The 20,643-nt window shown below is 57.2% G+C and overlaps 3 protein-coding genes across 14 annotated transcripts in view; 1 reads left to right on the forward strand and 2 right to left on the reverse strand.

Moving 5' to 3' along the window:
- The window catches only part of PPP1R37 (protein phosphatase 1 regulatory subunit 37), a 41,247-nt gene extending 38,534 nt beyond the window's left edge, over positions 1-2,713 (reverse strand). The window contains exon 1 of one of the 2 annotated variants that reach the window (XM_060651421.3): positions 2,148-2,713. In XM_060651421.3, coding sequence (XP_060507404.3) covers positions 2,148-2,349 — 202 coding nt within the window. In that variant the 5' untranslated portion in view covers positions 2,350-2,713. The remainder of the gene's footprint in view (positions 1-2,147) is intronic. The other variant, XM_060651420.3, reaches the window with a different exon arrangement.
- A 1,708-nt stretch (positions 2,714-4,421) lies between these two features.
- On the reverse strand, positions 4,422-17,255 carry GEMIN7 (gem nuclear organelle associated protein 7). Of its 11 annotated transcripts, none has more exons than XM_060651432.3 (3): positions 17,129-17,255; positions 10,827-11,002; positions 4,422-5,219 (listed from the first exon to the last, which is right to left on the reverse strand). In XM_060651432.3, exons 2-3 carry the CDS (start codon positions 10,864-10,866, stop codon positions 4,816-4,818), a joined length of 444 nt encoding a protein of 147 aa, XP_060507415.3. In that variant the 5' UTR covers positions 10,867-11,002; positions 17,129-17,255; the 3' UTR covers positions 4,422-4,815. The 11 variants fall into 11 exon arrangements, with proteins under 11 accessions (XP_060507415.3, XP_060507410.3, XP_060507411.3 ...); XM_060651427.3 differs by having other exon boundaries at positions 17,108-17,221; XM_060651428.3 differs by having other exon boundaries at positions 17,048-17,156.
- Positions 16,380-20,643, forward strand: ZNF296 (zinc finger protein 296). The gene is made up of 3 exons (XM_060651425.3): positions 16,380-16,853; positions 17,068-17,217; positions 19,087-20,643. Exons 1-3 carry the CDS (start codon positions 16,556-16,558, stop codon positions 20,058-20,060), a joined length of 1,422 nt encoding a protein of 473 aa, XP_060507408.1. The 5' UTR covers positions 16,380-16,555; the 3' UTR covers positions 20,061-20,643.

Raw genomic sequence — 20,643 nt, forward strand, 5'->3', positions numbered from 1 at the left:
GACCAAGATCACCCAACTCCGTCACAGCCAGGCCAAGCCCCCACCCCACCCCACCCCACCCCAGCCACGACACATGTGCTCTTCCAGCCCGCACACTGATTTCTCAACTTCTCCGTGTCGCTGCCTCTCTCCCTCAGACCCACCGACTCCTCCGGAGAGGGAGTCCTAACCAGTCCCTGCGTCCCTCTTTAAACTGCCAGAAAGGACGGACTCCCCCAGCCTGTAAGCTGTGGCCACCTCCGCCTAAGCCGGGGAAGACTGATCGGCAACCATCCCCTCAAACTCCTCCCAGCCAGACTCCAAGTGACCCCTCTTTCTTGACGTTCTCCCCTGCCGGGGGAACAGCAGCTGCTATTTATGTGGCCAGAATTTACAAGGACTATTGTATTTAATCCTCACAACTACCCGGCGGTAGAAATTAGCACCTCCATTTGCAGAGCAAAGAACAGGAGGCTCAGGGTGGAAAAACAGCTTGACTCAAAAGCAAACAGCTGGTTACACACAGCTGTTCCTCTTCTGGGAACCTGCACACCAGAAACTGCCCCCGCTGCTCCACCCCGTGCCAACTCTCCCGCCCCCCCCCCCCCATGACCCTGAAGCCCACACAAACTGCCCATCCGCCCTTCTCCTTGCCCCGGGGCCCACACACACGGCCCACCCTCTCCGCCCCTCTGCTGGCAGCTTGTGAAGCAGAGACATCCAGGCCCCAACCCCATGAGCTGACTTCTCCAGACTAGCCCCTCAAATCACCAATATCACCGGTATCACCCCACATCACCCGTGTTGACCGACATCAACTGCAACTTCGTGAAAGCTCATCCTCGCCAATGACCTTTTGTACATCATCATATTTAGTCCTCTCTTAAATGCCCCCGGGGCAGGGGTATTGTCACCCACCTCAGAGTCGGAAAACTGAGGCTCCGAAGAGTTAGATAACCAGCCCGAGGTCAGGAAGTGGGTAAAAAGGAGTCAGGATTTGAACGAAGTCCTCAATTCCTCCACCGCACAGACTAGCAACAGTGCCTCCTCTCTCCAGCGGCCAAGTGACCAACTTCTACTGAGCCGGGACCAGGCTGATCCCTCTCTTGGTGGGCTCCACCCTGGCAAGACTGACCGCCGTCCCCCGCACAGAAAGACTCAACACTGCCGTTCATCTATGAAGCGACTTTCCGACTTTAGCTCTATACGCAACACACACACACTCCTCCAGCTGCCCTTTCCGACACTAATCTGACCTCCAGGGAACCCAGAATCGGCAGACTTGCTCCCTCTCCCAACGTCTCAAGCCAGCAAACTTCTTCCGGCTCCTACTTTCTACCGACCAGCAACTCCAAATCCCTAACTCTTTCTCAAGGAGGGGAGGGGGGAGGAAAATTTTAAAAAGAGACCCTTCTAGAGCCAGGCCCCAAAATTCCTCTGCTCCTTAATGGCTGATCATGTTGTGCTTCACTTTTGGGCGAAAGCAAAGAAGGCATGCAGTGACTTTTCTTCTTCTTAATGCCAAGATCCAACACCTCCTCCGACTATCTCGTCCACCCCCAAAGTGACCACCAACTCTGCTCCTTTTCTGGGAAGCCGTTTAGCTTGACTCCCTTTTCCCAACCCCAGGTTTTACCAACTCCTCCACAGCCACAGTCCCGCTGGTTTATTCTTCCTCCTCACAGCCAAAAAAGTGAGCGGCATGACTACCCCCTCGCCCCGAGGTTTGCAGACTAGCAGCTTAACCTCTTTCCAGCCCTATGGGCCCATCAAACGTCCACCTGCCCTTGGAACGCCAATTTTGACCCCCCTCTCCCTCCCCAGACGGCTCTCTTTATCCTTTCGGGCGGGTGGGGAAGTGGGACTATGATCTCAAAGGCTACCGCCCGCCCGATCTCCCTGGCCTCCAAACTTTCTTTGATTGCTTATCATTTTAACTCCTAAAACGACCACCTTCAGCGTCCGCGAGGAGTGCGGCAGGGCATAAACCAGCTACTTTTCACCTTCCCAATCTAACAGCCACCCCGTCTCAAACACCTTGCAGCCCTAAAGTGACGACAGTCTCCTTAAATCATTAGGTGCAACTTCTCGAGCACCGCCTCCATGCCCGACGCTGCCCTGACTCCCGGTCAGCCACGAGCCCGCCCCCGCGCCCCGGCAGTAGCTACCGTGTCTCCAGGGGTCTTTGGGCTCCACCGCTCCGGACACGATATCCTCGTCGGAGGGGAACGTGACGCGCTTGGCCGCAGCCTTGAGGCGCCCGTCGGCGGGGGACGATGCGGGGCTGGGAGACCGGGCCTCGCCGGGGGCCTCCTCGGCGTCGCCGTCCGCGCCCGGCCCGGGCGGCCCCTCCTGCGGCGGGGTCTCCATCGCCGCCGCCGCCGCCTCTTCACGGGGGCCCCGGGGACATGTCCCGGGCCCCGGACTTGTCTCTCCGGGCCCGCCCGCCGTCCCGGGGCATGGGCTCCGCCGCTGCTTCAGGCGCCGCCTCCGTCCTCCCTCCTGGTCGTCGTAGTCGTCGCCGCCGGGAGCTCGAGCGCGCCTCCCCCGAGCCCCGCGCGCGCCTGCTCGTTCGCAGCCGCACTTTCGTTAACAGCCGGGGAGCTCGGCGCGTACTAATGAAAGCAGAAAATCAATTTACGCTATTCGCGGGTAGAGTGGTCTCGCGGGTTGTTGAAGCAGATAACAAAAGGCAGAAAGAGCCACGGGAAAAAGAAACGTGAGCAGTGAATCTGCAGAGCCGGAACTGCAGAGTACGAGGGGCGGGGCGAGGTGGACGCCGTCTCCCGGAGCAGCGCGCAAGCGCGAATGTGGGCCGCCCCCACGCCGCCACCCTCCTCCAACTAGATAACTAACGTTCAGACTCGCACACATTCGTCACGAGCTCAGGCAACTGTGAGGGGAAGGGAGTTGATAAAAATAACATTTGCGTGGCGGAGCTAGGCCAACTGATAAGGAGAGAGGCAAAGGGACAGAGAACTTGAAAGGAAAGGGACAGAGGCTGTATTGAATATATGAGTACAGGTGATGGATGCTGACAGACGGATCCTCTGCCTGGAGACGAAGCCTTGGCCTCTTTGCTACAGACGCTCTAGCCTTCCATTTGCAGACTGCAGTTTCATCAGTAGCTCTCTGTATTTGGACAGCGTTGCGTGAAATACAACTTAAATTAAAAGACTAAAAGAAATATGAGCCCATGAGGAGTATCATAACCTCTATTAAAAAACAAAAAACCCTGGATGATGGAAGAAATTCCAAAACCAGGAGACGAATCTGCCAACCAAACTACCGGGCGACGGAGCAGGTAGATTACCAAGCCCCGAGGAACCCGCACGAACTTTAACGCCCCACACACCCCTCCCTCCACGCGCGCGCGCGCGCACACACACACACACACACACACACACACACACACACACACACACACACACACACACACACACACACACACACACACACACACACACACCCACCCCCCCCCCCCCCCCCCCCCCCCCCCCCACGGCTCGTTTCAATCGCTTAATATTCGCCTCAGCACTTTCGCCAGGCTTTCCCAGCACTTCCAGCAATTCGGGGGGGGGAAAGGCGGGGCTAAAACTAAAAAAGGGAGGGAGGATTCGGGGAGGAGACAGAGCGCGCGACGTCGTTGCCTAGGCAACTAGAGAGCTAGACCCGCGGCTCGCTGGAGGCGGTGTCTTCAATGGACGGACGTAGGGGAGCTGAGGTTCTCCGCCCGCCCCGTTCAACATCACCAGCCGCCGCACTTTCGCAACTGAAGACGAACAAAGCAAATCTCATCTATACTTAATGGGATCTTCACTTACATTCCAAAGTTGATGGGATTACAAAGGGGGCAGAAATCACTTGAGCCCAGCGAAACCAGAAAAACGACTAGTGGCGGGGATAAGGGAAGCGAGTGATAATGGACGGCTACACAGCTGGAGCGAAATGGAGAAAGGGTGAAGCTTCACCCCAACCCCGTCCTCAGCCTGTCCTGAAAGGTGCGGCCGCACCGGGTCCGGGTCCGACCCCTTCCGGAGCGGGCGGGGAAACGAACCCGCCTTCCCTAGAGTGAGGCCCACGCCACCCAAGGGCCCGGCGACCGTGTAACCAACCCAATGCGAACCACGCCCCTCGCGGTGAACACACCCCAACCCCCCCTCCCCCCCCCCCCGCCCACCCGAGAAAAGAAACCGCATCTGAATCTCCCAAACCCGCTGCTCAGGTAGCTCCAGCCACTCCCCCGGAGAGTGAGGACCAACCCAATCTCCACCTTTATCCCCCAGTTCCTCCCGGCCCCTTGATGTGGGCCCCTTGATGTGGGCCCCTTGATGTGTCCTCTTCTCGAGGGCCACCAGGATAGTCAACCTCCCATTTCCTAAATCCGGTTCCATCCCTATGTGGCACATTTAAACAAAACAAAACAAAACAAAACAGGAGTCTTCCTGGAATAATGGGTTCTTTAGTAGAGGGGACTTTCTCCAGGGTGGCTGAACTTCGCAACTTCAACAGACAATTTCCCACTCTGCGATGTGCCGCCCTTTGTTAACCACCCCCAACCCCCAGTCTTCAGGAACTGGCATGAGGCCCTGTTTTAAGAGCTTAGATTCCTGTGAGGCAGAGCATTCCTTCCAACGGGCTCCAGAACTCCTGAGGTTGCAGAATTTTACTGACTGGACTCCGCAGGTCCCAAGAAGCCAGAGTTGCCCGGCGCTCGGCTCAAATTTCCAAGGATGTTCCAAACCCTGTGGGGCCCAGGGTGCTGGGCTCCTGAACATTTGGAGGCTGGGATACTGCGGCCAGGCCTCGGGCAGAAAGGTGAACACCGTCACGTCCTCACGGCTTGAAGGTGTAGGAAATAATGTCACTACACCGCAGCAGCGCCTCGGCCTGCACGCCTATCGGCGTCTGCAGCTGCAGCACGTAGAAATTGGCCACGTCCAGGTCGGCGGCTCCGAAGTGGGCGGTCACGTGCACACCCTCGTGCAGTGTGAAGTTCACCTGGTGACCCACCATGGCCAGCAGGCTGCGGAGGTAGCGTTCCCGAAGTGCGGCTCTGGCCTGCTGTTCCCGGGATTCCCGAGACTCTCGACCTACTGGAGATCCCGGGCTTCCAGGAACCTCTGGCTTCGGGGGGGCCCTGCGTCCGTCTGGGGCAAAGCCTCGGCTCAAGCCATCGGGGCCCCGGGGGAGCCGGAGCACAGGCACAGGAATGGCTGGTGGAGTCTGCATTATCCTGGCTGTTGGGTGAAGGGGAACAGAGGGAAGCCATTACACAGGGAGGGTGGGACTACAAGGGGGAGGCGGGGAGCAGGGGCTTGTCTACCCCACCTCATCTCAACTTGTCCCAAACCCAGTTCCTGCTTCTCCTTTTAGAAGGCCGCGGGGGTGCCTGGGTGGCTCGGTCCGTTAAGGGTCCGATTCTTGGTTTCCGCTTAGGACATGATCTCACAGTTCGTGGGTTCAAGCCCCACACCCGGCTCTGGGCAGACAGCGCAGAGCCTGCTTAGGATTCTCTCTCTCTCCCTCTCTCTGCCCCTCCCCGGCTCTCGCACTCTCTCTCAAAAATAATAAAAAAAACCTTTTTTTTAATGTTTTATTTTTGAGACAGAGAGAGACAGTGCGTGAGCAGGGGAGGGACAGAGAGAGAGCGAGAACACAGAATCCGAAGCAGGCTCCGGGCTCTGAGCGGTCAGCACAGAGCCCGACGCGGAACTCGAGCTCACAAACCGCCAGATCACGACTTGAGCCAAAGTCACCCATTGAGCCACCCGGGTGCCCCATCTCTCAAAAATAAATAAATAAAATCAGCCAGTAACCTCCTCCTCAGGAATTGGTACCACCATTCACAAGGTCCTCCTTTCCTCCCTCACGCACAGCCCATCCCATCCATAAGGAAATGCTCTCTTCCAAATAAATTCCCAATTACACCGAAGCCAATTTGAAAGGGCTTCCAGTGGCCAACTCTGGAATGATGTGAATGTTAAAATAATGCCAGTTACAGATTGTAACCCACTGAATAAAACAGAAATTCATGACTTCATGCTAATTATAAATAAATAAAAGAATAAATAAGGGAAGGAACTAAAATCACCAATGGACACTAAAATTTGTAGACGAGCGTTGGATGAAGTCTAGTGTATCTACACAATCTTCAAGTACTTCCTCACAAAATACTTATTTGTTGTAAAGAATAAACAGTAGCTTTATTTTTTTTTTAATTTTGTTTAATGTTTATTTATTTTTGAGAGAGAGACAGAGTGTGAGCGGGGGAGGGGCAGAGAGAGAGAGACAGAGAGAGAGAGAGAGAGACAGAATCCGAAGCAGGCTCCAGGCTCTGAGCTGTCGGCACAGAGCCCGATGCGGGGCTCGAACTCACGAACCTCGAGATCATGACCTGAGCCAAAGGCAGACGCTTAACCGGCTGAGCCACCCAGGCGCCCCAACGGTAACTTTATAGTGGAGGAATCTGGTGGACCCTACCTTCACTTAGGCATCAAAGCCATCATGTGCAGTAAAGGGACAAAAGACCCCATGTGCCTTCTGAGGTGATACACTGAAGGACAGGGCACCACTTCCGTGGTATTCCTACCAAATATGGATTACTGAAATCCAATCACGAGAAAGCTCACATTGAGGGACTTCTACAAAAAAGTGAGCCTGAGTTCCTTAAAAATAACAAGGTCCTGGGGTGCTGGGCTGGCTCAGTCAGTAGAGTATGTCACTCTTGATCTCAGAGCCAAGAGTTTGACCCCCACTTTGGGCACAGAGCTTACGTTAAAAAAAAAAAAAAAAATGGGGGCACCTGGCTGGCTCAGTCGGGAGAGCATGCGACTCCTGATCTCAGGGTTGTGAGTTCAAGCTCCGTGTTGGGCATGGAGCCTACTTAAATTAAAAAAAACAAAAGGGGCGCCTGGGTGGCTTGGTCGGTTAAGCGTCCGACTTCGGCTCAGGTCATGATCTCACAGTCCGTGAGTTCGAGCCCCGCGTCGGGCTCTGTGCTGACAGCTCAGAGCCTGGAGCCTGTTTCAGATTCTGTGTTTCCCTCTCTCTCTGACCCTCCCCCGTTCATGCTTTGTCTCTCTCTGTCTCAAAGATAAATAAACGTTAAAAAAAATTTTTTTTAAATAAAATAAAATAAAAATAAAACAAACAAACAAACAAACAAACAAAAAAAATGGGGCACCCGGGTGGCTCAGTTGGTTAAACATCTGACTCTTGATCTTGGCTCAGGACCTGAGCAGTACAGAGCCTACTTGGGATTCTCTCTCTCTCCCTATCTCTCTGCCCCGCCCCTACTTGTGGGCGCGCGCACTCTCTCTCTCTTTCAAAATAAGTAAATAAACATAAAAAAAGAAGAAGAAAATCATAAGGAAGAGAAAATACATTTACAGTACTGTACTGTATTTATTGAAAAAAATGCATGTGTAAGTGGACCGATGCAGTTGAAACCCCCCACCGTTCAAGGATCAACTGTTGTGTACGTATTCCCAGCCTGACACCCCTGCCCCCATCTTGCCCCCCCATCGCTTCCTTCCTGGACTACTGAAGTCAACTCCCCCCGGGCCCCTGGCTTCCACTCTCACCGTCCCCCCACCTGCAAGTCTGTCCCCACGCACAGCCAGAAGGACCTCGCAGCCAGAAGGACCTCGTTCACACCTAACACCTACCATCTAACACCTGAGTCAGGTCACGTGCCTCCTCTGCCGAGAACCTTCCCCTGGCTTCAGCCTCGCCCAGAGGCAAAGCCAAGGTCCTCACCACAGCCCTCAACGGCCGCTCGAGCTTCGGACCCTGCCAGCACCCTCGTGGCGGGCCAAGCTTCCCTCTCTAGCCCAACCCCTCTGGCTGCCTTGCTGGGCTGCGAACGCGCCTGGCACAGAAGTCCCTCTCAGACCCCTGCACTTGAAGTTCCCCTCTGCTTGTATCTCCTCTCCGCCTTCTCTGCGCTACCCCACATTCTTCCACCCTCACCAGCCTCGTTGGTAGCGCGCAGGACTCTTCTGACATGATATTGTATATTTATTGTCCTGCCTAGGGCCCTTCTCCTCCGCTAGATGCCTGCCTCCCTCCCCGTGGGCAGCGACCTTGCTTTCTCCCGGGTGCTGACCCCCAGCTTCCTGGAACACTGTGTGGCAGTGGCCCAGAGACCAGGCTCCTTAAAACATTGTTCCTGCTTGAATGAATGGAGGGGAGATTGAGCTCCCAGGCCTGCTTAGCTGGGTGACTTCAAGGGACAGTTTCCAGGCTGGACAGGGCCTGGTGATTAACAGAAGTGACAAATTTTAGGCACATGGTGTCCCATCCCTGGGCCACTCCCGGTACGGGGGAGATCAAGATGATCCTTGGGGCGCCTGGGTGGCTCAGTCGGTTAAGCGTCCGACTTCAGCCCAGGTCACGATCTCACGGTTCGTGGGTTCGAGCCCCGCATCGGGCTCTGTGCTGACAGCGCAGAGCCTGGAGCCTGTTTCAGATTCTGTGTCTCCCTCTCTCTCTGCCCCTCCCCCACTCGCGCTCTGTCTCCCTCTGTCTCAAAAATAAACATTTAAAAAAAAAAAAAAAAAGATGATCGTTTTTCTTGTTCAGCTCTTCCCGTCTCTGCAGCTCAACGGTGAGCTCCTTGGGAGCACGGTCGCCACAGAGAAACGGGTCAAGGCCGTAGAGGAGGGTTTCTCCCCAACATTGATGATATTTGGGACTGGATTGTTCTTTTTTTTTTTTTTTTTTTTTTTTTCTTAAGTGTATTCATCTTTGAGAGAGAGAGAGAGACAGAGCATGAACAGGGGAGGGGCAGAGAGAGCGAGGGAGACACAGCATCCGAAGCAGGCTCCAGGCTCCGAGCTGTCAGCACAGAGCTCGACGCGGGGCTGGAACTCCCGGACCTCGGGATCGTGACCTGAGCCGAAGTCGGATGTTTAACCGGCAGAGCCATCCAGGCGACCCGGGACTGGATCGTTCTCTGTGGTGGTGTGGCAGGCTGTCCAGGGCATAGGTGTAGGACTTTAGCAGCAGCCCTAGCCTCTACCCACTAGATGCCAGTAGCACCCCTGCCCACACACACCATTACCCCCTGCTGTGATGACCAAAACTGTCCCCCGTTGGTGAAGAGTATGGTATGAGAATTACACCTCAATAAAGCCTTTTTCTTTTAAAAGATTTTATTTATATCTTTAAATACTTTTTAAATGTTTGTTTATTTTTGAGAGAAGGAGAGAGTGCGCGCGCGCGCACCCTAGTGGGGGAGGGGCAGCGAGAGTGGGGGGCAGAGGATCCCAAGTGGGCTCCACGCTGAGCGATAGCAAAGGGCACAATGCGGGGCTTGAACCCACGAGCCTCGGGATTATGACCCGAGCTGAAGCTGGACGCCCCACGGATAGAGCCACCCAGGTGCCCCTAGAAGATTTTATTGTTTTTAAAGTGATCTCTGCACTCGGCGTGAGGCTGGAACTTACAACTCTGAGATCGAATGGCAGCCCGTACTGACCGAGCCAGCCAAGTGCTGTAATATACAGATAACTTAAAAAAAAAAAAAAAGGCTTTAAAGGGGCGCCTGAGTGGCTCGATGGGTCCAACTCTTGACCTCGGATCAGGGCATGATTTCATGGTTCTTGGGATCGAGCCCCACATCGGGCTCTATACTGACGGCACAGAGCCTGTTTGAGATTCTCTCTCTCCCTCTCTCTCTGCCCCTCCCCATGCTGGTGCACGCGCGTGCTCTCTCTCTCTCTCTCTCTCTCTCAAATAAATAAATAAACATTAAAAAAATAAACTAATTAACATTACAAAAGGCTTCAGGGGGATGCCTGGCTGGTTCAGTCAGTAGAGCATGTGACTCTTGATCTCAGGGTCGTGAGTTCCAGACCCACATTGGGCATGGAGCCCACTCTTTTTTTTTTTTTTTTTTTTTTAAAGTAGGCTGCCACCCCAGTGTGGAGCCCAACGTAGGGCTCGAACCCATGAGCCTGACGTCATGACCTGAGCCGAGATCAAGAGTTGGACGCTTAATCGAACGAGCCCTCCAGGCGCCCCAGTAGTTTTAAAATTCTAATTTCAAAAAGGCAGGGGCGTATCGTAATGTTTCCGTGTCCCTTAAAAGATGTTAGACTCCCAGAGCCTCTGGCTGGCTCAATTGGTAGAGTATGAGGCTCTTGATCTCAGGGCTGTGTATGGAGCCTACTTTAAATTAAATTAAATTAAACTAAATTAAACTTAAAAATGTTAGATGTCCCCCTCAGGAATCTGAACTTCCTCTCCTATCCTTCCCTACTCCCCAGACTTTCTGTCCCGGTCCAGACCTTCCCCAGGGACTGGCTTTTGCGTCCTACAGATCAGACACCCCTACTGCTGACCCAGATTGAATCCCCATTAGCAGAAGTTGGCACATTTTCTCTGTAAGGGGCCTGACGGTGAATACTGTAGGCTCTGTGGGCTATAGGGTCTGTCACAACTACTCAACGTTGTCACAGTTGCAACACAGCGGCCACAGGCAGACACGAAAATAATCAACACGGCTGTTCTTAAAACCTCACTTATTGGGACACTGACATTTCAATTTGATCTAATTTCATGCACCACAAAAATTTCTCCAAGTCTTCCAAGCACTTCCAGAGTAAACCTTGGCACTTGGGGGACTCAGTCGGTTAAGCGTCCCGGCTCTCGATTTCAGCTCAGGTCGTGATCTCACCGTTCTCAAGTTCGAGCCCCGCGTGGGGCTCCGTGCTGACAGGGCAGGGCCTGCTTGGGATTCTCTCTCCCCCTCTCTCTGCCCCTCCCCTGCTCGTGCTCTCTCTCTCTGTCTCTCAAAATAAGTAATAAAGTAAACTGAGGGGAAAAAAGGTAAAACCCACTCTTGACTGGCAGGCCACACAAGACCGGGAGGCGGGCCATTAGCTTACCCCCCTCAGCGGATAGGAAGGTGTTGATTCGGGGAGACGGGTGGTTCTTAGCCCTCCCAGATTCGCTACGAGGGATCTGGACAGGTCACCGCGGCTCTGCAAACAGCCTCCCTGCTCGGTTTCCTCATCTGTAAAATGAAGCAAAAAAAGAAAAAAAAAAAAAAAAAAGACTCAGACTTCCTAGGGTTCCGGGAGACCCTTTCAGGCGGCAATGGGCGATCACACAAGGGACATCCCACAGCACCCTGGACTCCCCCTGGCTTTCTCTGCCGCCCACGTTCAACCCAGCGGTAAAGTCACCTTCGGAAAGGTATCCAGAATCCAGCAACTTTTCACCTCCGCTCGCTCTCCTCCCCCTCCCCCCTCCCACCCCCCCCCCCCCCCCCCCGCCCCAGCCACCGTCTCCGTCCCCCTTCACAGCCTCCACCGCCACCCTGCAGTCTGTTCCCTACGCAGACACAGCTCAGCAAATATTTGTTGAAGGGAAAGGAAGGATCCACCCGTCCACATTATCCAAGTGCCTGCTCGGGGGCCCAGCTCACGTGGGGTGGTGCCAGGGACAGGGTGGTGAGGGAACCCGCCCTCCCAGGCCAGTGGGTGACACAGACTTGTTTCTGGACAATGCCTACCCAGAGCCGGCAGGGCTGGAGGAGCCTCAGGTGCCCAGAGGGGCCACCTGGCCCAAGAAGGGGGCAAGAGATAGCCAGCCAGGAAGGGTGTTGTATCTGAGCAGCCCTAAATGAAATAAGGAACTGAGTCCTGTAGACACATCTGGGGGGACAGCGTTCCAGTCAGTGGGAACAGCAAATACAAAGCCCAGGGAAGGGTGACTCTGAGGCAAAGCAAGGAGGCCAGCGTGGAGGAGGTGGGAGCAGGGGCAGATCGGCAGGGAGGGGCCTCGAAGACTGAGGTGAGGGCTTGGCTCACTACTCTGAGGCAAGAGCCTTGGGATGGTTCTGAGCAGGGGAGGGACAGGACCTGACTGATTTTCACATGATCCTTCTCCCTGCAGGGAGCCCAGTGAGGAAGGTGCCTCGGTGGCCCAGGCGGGCAGAGCATGATGGTGCCTGGAACAGGGTGGGGGCCGTGGGGGTGGGGGAAAGTGGTCAGATGAGGGTTGGGTTTTTTTTTTAATGTTTTTACTTATTTATTTATTTTTGAGAGAGAGAGAGAGAGAGAGAGAGAGGGAGAGGGAGACACAGAATCTGAAGCAGGCTCCAGGCTCGGAGCCGTCAGCACAGAGCCCGACGCGGGGCTCGAACTCGCGAACCGCGAGATCATGACCTGAGCCACAGTCAGGACGCTCAACCAGCCACCCAGGCGCCCCACGTTTTTGATCTGTTAACACGCACTATTATGTCAGTTTCAGGACTCCATTTCCTTTCTTTGACCACTACCACTGTAGATGGGATTAAGGGATATACACACTTTCTAATTTATCTGACCACTGCCCTTCGCACTCCAAGCTTAGCCAAGGCTCATCAGCCCCCAGGGCTTTCACCCAACCTAGGTTAACACTCCAGTGATTTAAGAGATACACCCTAGTCTGTAGGGCTAGGACGTCCCACTGTACTGATGGGAATTAAGCAAATGGCCACAAATCACATGAGATCTCTAGATAAAACAACCAACGGAGATTTGGCCATACCACGTAATCCCCGTTCTCCTGAAGAGGAAACTGGCACTGGGAGATGCCAAATCATTTACTGGGTGCAAGCTGGTGAGTGGCAGGAAAAGGGAGCGAACCCAGGTTGCCCTGGGTTGGACAACAGACCCGGGCCATCACCCCTGCTCTCTGCAGGGCAGATTTGTTTCAGGGTCAGCGCACCACTGGAGGTCTTGGAACCAAGGTGTGACCTGATAAGAAGCTGGTTTAAGAAAGGTCAGGTAGGGTGTGCCCAAGAAGGCAAAAGCAGGCATTATCCCTTCTCCCTGGTGACCAGGCCCCAGAATCCTTTATCCTCTAAGCCAAGGGTTTCTGGCCCAAAGATTTCAGAAAAATGGCCGAACCCACCCCCCACGACTTGCACAGTCAAGACTCCAGACCCCATCACTTAGGTCACGGACAAGGAAGGGCAGGAGATTCACAGACCTCCCTTCTTGGGGCCTCAGTGCTGACTTCCAAGAAAGCGGGAATGGATCAGTTCAAGGGACAGACGTTTAGTGAACCCTTCAGTAGCCAGGGGAGGGATAGCAAGTTACCAGGTTAACAGTGAAGACCCCAGACCTTCGCTAATTAACCAAGGTGCCGACAGGTCCACACACACCCCAGAGGTGGCCCTGTGGGATGCAAATCAGTTAAAATGGAGCCTCCAGAGAGGGTCGGAACCTCAAGCACGCAATACTTCCCCTCCCCTCTGCCCCCTGGGCTGGTCAGTTTCCTTTCAATTCCGCCCTGGCCACCCACAGCTAGCCTTTTCTTATACTAAGTAGGTCCTCCCGGCCCCCAGGCGTCCATTCCCCACTCTGCCTGGGCTGGGTGTCCTCCCGGCTCAGATCAGGCAAGCGATTCCGTCCCGCCAAGGCGGGAGTCACAACTGCTGCCGTTGTTACTGTTACCGTCGTCGTCGTTGTTATTTTCCCGAGGGAGAGAGAGCATTCTGAGCGGCCCGGGCCCCTCACCCCAACCCCAGCGCCGGAACGTCCCCGATGCTGCGTTCCGGACCGGAGTCCCCATGCAGGCGTCCGGGGACCACAACGTCCCCACGGCCAGCGTTGCAGGCGCGGACCTGCCCCTTCCCGCCACTCCCGGCCGCGCACGCGGGCGGGCGTCCGGGGCCAGGCCCGGGGAGAGGGAGTGAAACGTGCTCGCGCCCCACCACCGACACCCAAGCACTCACCGAGGTCCGCGGCGCCCGGCGCCCCCACTTCCGCCGGCGCCCCAGCTGCAGAGGCCCGGGCGGGCCGCGAGCCGCCCAGCCTGGGTTCCGCCCGCGCTGCCGCCGCCCCACGTGGTGGCGGGCGGGCTCTCGGGCTCGGAAACCAGCGCGGCCCCACGCACCACCCCGCCCCGCGGCTGGGCCCATCGCTTCCATCTGATCCGCCCGCCTGCGAGGTGGGGGGCGTCCGGGATGCCCGCTTTAGGGAAGAAGAAACTGAGGTTCGGAGAGGAGGAGACTTCCTCCGGGCTGAGTTAAGGACAGAGCTTGGTCTCCCCCTACACGTGCACACTCCTTCCCTTCACCTGCAGTCCAAACCGCAGCTCCTCTCTTTGAAACCTTGAGCAGCCACACGGCAGGAAAAAGGCTTGGAGAGGGCAGCAGCGGGACCCGAGGTGGTGGTTCTGTCTAGCAGTCCCCCCCTGCCGCCCCGTTTTACAAAGGGGGAAACTGAGGCCCTGAAAAACGGAATGTCTGGCTTTAAGTGCTATGGAACCTCACTGCCCGGGGCTCAGATGGAATTCACTTCTTCCACATTTTTTCCATAAGCCAGGGGCTTCACGGCCCCAGCAGATCCCCAAGACCAAGTGCCTGGCACACAGCCCCTCTGTGAGGTCTGTTGAAAGAACGTGCTGGAGGGGCCTGGGCGGCGCAGTCCGTTAAGCGTCCGTCTCTTGAGCTCGGCTCAGGCCATGATCTCTCTCACATTTTGTGAGTTCCAGCCCTGCATGGGGCTCTGCACCCATGGTGTGGAACCTGCTTGGGATTCTGTCTCTCCGTCTCTCTGCCCCTCCCCAGCTTGTGCTCTAAAAAAATAAATAAATAGGGGCGCCTGGGTGGCGCAGTCGGTTAAGCGTCCGACTTCAGCCAGGTCACGATCTCGCGGTCCGTGAGTTCGAGCCCCGCGTCAGGCTCTGGGCTGATGGCTCGGAGCCTGGAGCCTGTTTCCGATTCTGTGTCTCCCTCTCTCTCTGCCCCTCCCCCGTTCATGCTCTGTCTCTCTCTGTCCCAAAAATAAATAAAAAATGTTGAAAAAAATAAATAAATAAATAAATAAACAAACAAGAAAGAAAGAAAGAAAAAGAGAATGTGCTGAATACCCATTTGTTGACCGACCTATGAAGAAGCAGGATTTATGTGAACCAGGCCGATTTGACTCTTGCCCTCTGGAACCCACATTCCTGGAGGGCCGGGAGGGGCAGAATAGGATATACCTGAGCAAATACATCAACAAGATCCTGCAGGGCTTGTGATGAGTGATACAAAAGGAATAAAATAAGGATAATGGGGTAACAGGTGGTAGAGTCAGGGGAGCTTCTCTAGTTGGGTGGTCAAAGGAGGTGGCAGTGAAGAAGCCCCTTTAGGTAATAGATGGGGAAACTGAGGCCCAGGGAAGAAGTGAGGACAGATGGAGGTCACGGTTGTAAGGCCTTGAGCAGGGTGGAGATGCTTTAGATACAGTGGCCAGGGAGGCCCTGGGCTCTCCGGAGGACGATTGAGCTCAGACCTGAATAACAATATGAGGAACCCTCTGGCCCGGAGCAGTGCTCCTGGGACATTAGCATGTGCAATTCACTCAGAGCTGGGCTGGGGACCCAGGGGAGGACAGACCCCGGCCCCTGACCTCAGCGAGCTTGTGTTGGGTGGGGGTGGGGAGGGAAGAGAGGACCGTCAACAGATAGGTCTATGTTATTATGATGTGGCCGGTGCCAGGAAGAAAAGGAAACTTGTAAGGGTTGGAGGGTGGGGCGGGGTGTTGATGCCACTTCAAACAGTGATCGCAGTGAGCTGCTTTGCGGAGGCAAGTTCAAGGAGGCCCGCGTGGAGGGAGGTGAAGACAGTTGCTTCTTTGGTTTTTATAGTGATTCCAGGTTTAGGAGCAGAGTAGATGTATATAACCGCAACCCTCCTCGCCTTAACCAGCCCTCGGCCGCAGGCGTTGGTCTCAGAAATCCAAAGCCCTTAAGTGGACACAAGACCCCCTCGGCCCCAAGGCAGTTTTCTCACGGAACTCAATCACCCACGCCTCTCCCCACGCCCTGCCCCCCTTCCTTGTTATTCTGGAACATACAAGGCTGGCCGGCCCCCTCACCTCCTTCGGGGCTCAAGTGCCCCACGCTCTTCCCCTGTAGAAAACCGACCAAGGCCCCACCCCCACCCCCACCCCGGCAACCCTGCCCCTTTATAGCCCTTCCTAGTTTTTTATTCGGCCCCATCGCACTTGCCGGCCTGGAAGGCACTCCGTTTTACAGTTATCTGGTTGAGAGTCTGTCTCCCCCCCACAAATATACTGCGTGAGAGGAGATTATTGGCTGTCCTGTTCACCGCTATACCCTCAGTACTTAGAACAGAATCTAGTGCAAAGTGCTCAATAAATGTTTGCCCCCTGAGTGTTTATTGTAACGCATTTAATGGAATAGACCGAAACGTGGCCCCCGCCGTATTCTCTCTCGGGGGTGCATGTAGGCACCCCGCGCCTCGGTTTCACAGGTCCTAAAAAGGCATCAGGAATGGGCGTTTGTGTGCACGGTCGTGTGACCTCGGCGTCGTTAAGGTTTGGTCGCTAAGAAAATGCAGTGGGCTCGTCTTTGATCGAGTTTGGCTGCCGCCCGGGCCCCTGCGGGGCCGCCCCGTCCTCGCCCGCCAGGTCCCGCCCCGGTGGGTGGAGCCACGGGCCGGGCCAGCACGTGTAAGAGTTCGCGGCGGGTCGCCGCAGTCACTCACCTGAGCGCCTCGGTCTGAGCGCGCACGGCCCGCGCGTCCTCCGCCCGCCCGCTCACCAGCCCGCCCGGCCCTCGACTCATGTCCCGCCGCAAGGCCGGCTGCATGCCCCGCCGAGTAGACCCCGCGCCCGCCGCCAACACAGACGACGAGATGGAGATGCCGGACCTCGTCATCGAAATGAAGCCGGAGCCAGACGTGCGGCCCCTACAGGCCCCGGGGCTGGGGCCCTTCTCCCCGAAGGAAGTGCCCACGCCGGGGCGGTTCGAGGGCGAACCCCGCCGTTCCTCCGGCCCCGTGCCCGTCGGGAGCCCTCTCCGCGCCCTCGGCGCGCGGAACCAGTGGGCACTGTGGACGCCGCTGATCCTCAACCCTCGCGGTGAGCGCCCCCTGCCCCTGCCCCGCCTCCCTCCCCCTTCACTCGGGTGGGACGCCCTCCTCCGGGCACCGACCCCCGACCCCCCGGCCTTATTTCCCTTGCTTGGTCCTGGCCTCCAGCCCCCTTTCTGACCTTCGGGGTTTCCCTCTCCCTCGGAACCCCCAGCCCCCATCCGGGCCCCACCCGACGCTTACCACCCGCTTCCTCCCAGCAGACCGCCAGCCCTGGACCGACAAACACCCAGATCTGTTGACCTGCGGCCGCTGCCTGCAGACCTTTCCTTTGGAAGCCATCACTGCTTTCGTGGACCACAAGAAGCTGGACTGTCAGCTTTTCAGAGGCCCCAGCCCCGGCCAGGGCTCAGGTGAGTCAAGCCGGGATGCAGTCCCCCTCTCAAGTTCAAGGGCCTGGCTTCCTGTGGGAGAAGGGGCTGAACTGGACAGGCGGGGCAGTGAACACTACTTCCCCTTTCTCGCTCCCCATCGGGTGCAGCCTAGGCGTGGCCAGGGCCTGCCCTGTCCTAGGGCTGGGACTAGTGGCGGGGGTGGGGGGGGGGGGGGCGCGTGCGGGCAGGGGCTGGGCGTGAAGGAGGGCCGCCCACAGGGTGTGGCCAGCCCCTGAAGACTGGTCTGGGGATTTGCCACACACACACCCCCAATCTGGTTTCACTTCTCCTTCCCCTTGGCCAGAAATAACTGGCCAGGTGGCCGGACCAGTGTGGCAGTAGGGGGACCTCTGGGGAGGGCAGCGGCCTGGGGGAGGGGAGGCTGAGGCCGGCTGGAAGTGCGGCATTACCACCCCCTCCCCTCCCACCCCATTATTAGTGCCGATTGAGGTGCCGGTGCATTTGCTCAGAGCCAAGGAAGGGGCTTCTGGCTTCCCTCTCTGATGGAATCTCCCAGCCCTGCCCGCTGGGAAGCCCCTGGTTTGGGCCAGGTCCTCGGTGTCTGGACACCTGGGTTCCTTCTCTTAGAAGGGAATGAAAGCCCTTAACGTGGTACTAGACTCGCGGGAAGCTGTTGGTCATCACAGGCTGTGGGGGGGCATCTAAACCTCCAAATTTTCATCCCCTGGCCATTGTGCTCCTAGGACTTTTGAGAAATAGAATTATATTCAGGCCTGGGGGGTGGGGGTGGGGGGTTCTGTGATGGGGGAGGGGAGGGAGGGGCTGTGACTGGATCAGCCCGAGAGTGGAAGCCGGCAGGGTGGCCTGGTGGCCCAGGGAGGGGCTATGATGGGATCACTGGAACACTCCCAGGTGCTTGGACTTGGTGGAGCGTGGGCACTCCCGCCACGTGGGTGTAGTGCAGTTCATGTTTACTGAGGGTTTCCGTGGACCAAGACTTTCAGTTCTTCTCCGTTCAACGTCACAACACCCCTCAAAGGTTAGAATCCCCGTGTTCTAACAAATGAGAGAACAGGGCCAGAGAGGAGCGTTTCTTGCCCAAGGTCACACAGCTAGGGAGCCCAAGAACTAGTTGGTGGACACGAGAGGCTGGCCCTCCCCAGCCCCCATCTGTGCTCCTGACCCGGTGTTGCGTCAGGAAAGCCACCCCACCCAAGACTGTCTAGGACTTGAAGAGTACTGATAGTGCCTGGAGGGTCTAGAGAAAACACCCAATTTGGAGGGCTCTTAATTTGGGGTCCACGCAGAGGGAGAGGGAACCTCACTGACCACCCCTCCCAACTTCTAGGTGGCCGCTTCCCTCCTCGGCCCCCTCTTCTGTAAGGCAGGGAACAGGAGACCGTGCATGGAACCCGTGAACTTGGGGCCTGGCACAGAACCCCGCTCAGTAATCAAACGCTGTTATTTAAGCCGAGCATCTTTTTTGAAAATCTGTCTCCCGCTCCCGAGGCTTCTGGGTTGAAACCCCAACTCCACCCTTCTAAGCTCGTGAGCTTGAGGAAAGGTCTTTGCCCGTTCTCCCTTCCCGACTCCCTCCCATAAAACGGCCCTCCCCACCCCACCCCTCACCCTGCTTTAACTTCTGGTGAAGACCTTCAAACACAGAAAATCCTCAGGTATGCACCATCCACTCCGCAGGTTTTCCTTACTCGCCTGCCCGCCCGCTTCTGAGCATCAGCTTCTGGAGGACGGGGTGCTTGCCTGCCTTCCTTACCGGGCCTTCTCAGCCCCCGGAGTGGAGCCTTTCCCGCGGAAGGTGTCCACCTGGCAGGTGTGAGTCGCAACTGTCGCTTTGCCCCGTCTAACACCGGGCCCTTCTCGTTGCAGCACGCCAGGACCCCAAGGCCCTGGGCTGCTTCCGCTGCGGGAGACAGTTCTCAGGGGCCTGGAAACTGCTGCGCCACGCCCAGTGGGACCACGGACTGTCCATCTACCAGACGGAACCCGAGGCCCCAGAGGCCCCGCTGCTGGGCCTGGCAGAGGTGGCCGCCGCCGTGTCGGCAGTGCTGGAGCCGGAAGCCGAGGCCAAGGGCCCCCGGGCGGGCATCCCCCCGCGGCGGAGCCCCACCTGCCCCGTGTGCGCGAAGACCCTCAGCTCCTTCAGCAATCTCAAAGTGCACATGCGCTCGCACACAGGCGAGCGGCCCTACGCCTGTGACCAGTGTCCCTACACCTGTACCCAGAGTAGCAAGCTCAACCGCCACAAGAAGACCCACCGGCAGCCACGGCCTCAGAGCCCCTGCAAGGCCAAAGCCAGTCCAGAACAGGCCTCTGCCGCTGCCCCTCCTGAGCCAGCGGCCCACGCCGCGGCCCCGGCCCGCACCCTCCTGCGCAGCAGTGGCGAGAGCGCCGGAGCGGCCGCCACGGCGGGGGTCCAGGAACCCGGGGCTCCCGGTGGTGGGGCGCAGGTGGGCCCCGGCGGGGCCAGTTGGGAAGCTACCACCAAGGAACAGAGAACTGAGCCTGCGAAGGGCCCGACGTCCCCCAAGAAGCTGCCAAAGCCGGCGGTCAAGAGCCGCGGGCCCGGGGGCAGCTGTGAGTTCTGTGGAAAGCACTTCACCAACAGCAGCAACCTGACGGTGCACCGGCGCTCGCACACGGGCGAGCGGCCCTACACCTGCGAGCTCTGTCCCTACGCCTGTGCCCAGAGCAGCAAGCTCAACCGCCACCGCCGCATGCACGGCCTGGGGCCGGGCAGCACCCGCTTCGAATGTCCCCACTGCTATGTGCCCTTCGGCCTGCGTGCCACCCTGGACAAACACCTGCGGCAGAAGCACCCCGAGGTGGCCGGGGACGCCTGAGGCGCGGGAACGCCCTCTCTGCGGTCCCTGGTACCACCGTTACTGTGCTTGTCGACCTTGGCCTTGGCTCTGCTGCGAGTAAACCTCCCGCCTAGAACACACACGTTTGGACTCTGGCTTTCTTGGGGTGTCTGAGGCGGGGCGGGAGGCTTCCCTCTTTAGGGTGGACGGCTGGACAGACCGGTTTGCAGTGAGGGGGTGAGGAGAAAGGCCAGCCCCCAGTGCCCCAGGCACAGCAAGACTGGCACAGAAAGCCGTGCTCCCGGTTCCCAGTGTGGGCGAGGCCAGGGCAGGGGCCGAGACGAGGGTGGGGAGAAGCCTGGACCTGTCACCAGAGGGCCCTGGGCAAAGTCCTGGCCTGTCCTCCACATGCCCGGTCCAGGCCCTTCCCCACAGATCCCCACTGATCGTGCCCCTGCCCTCACGGACTGCAGCAGAAGCACTTCTGATGAACAAGGAGCCGCCACCTAGACACCCAGGTGTGGGCAGGACTTGCCACGTGGGCTCCTAGCGTTGGCTCCTGTCCCCAGACCCAACCAGCTTCCTCCCCAGCTATCCCTGGTGGCTGGACACTGACCACACA

The sequence above is a fragment of the Panthera onca genome, chromosome E2 (genome assembly GCF_046562875.1).
Source record: "Panthera onca isolate mPanOnc1 chromosome E2, mPanOnc1 haplotype 2, whole genome shotgun sequence".
Taxonomy (NCBI): domain Eukaryota; kingdom Metazoa; phylum Chordata; class Mammalia; order Carnivora; family Felidae; genus Panthera; species Panthera onca.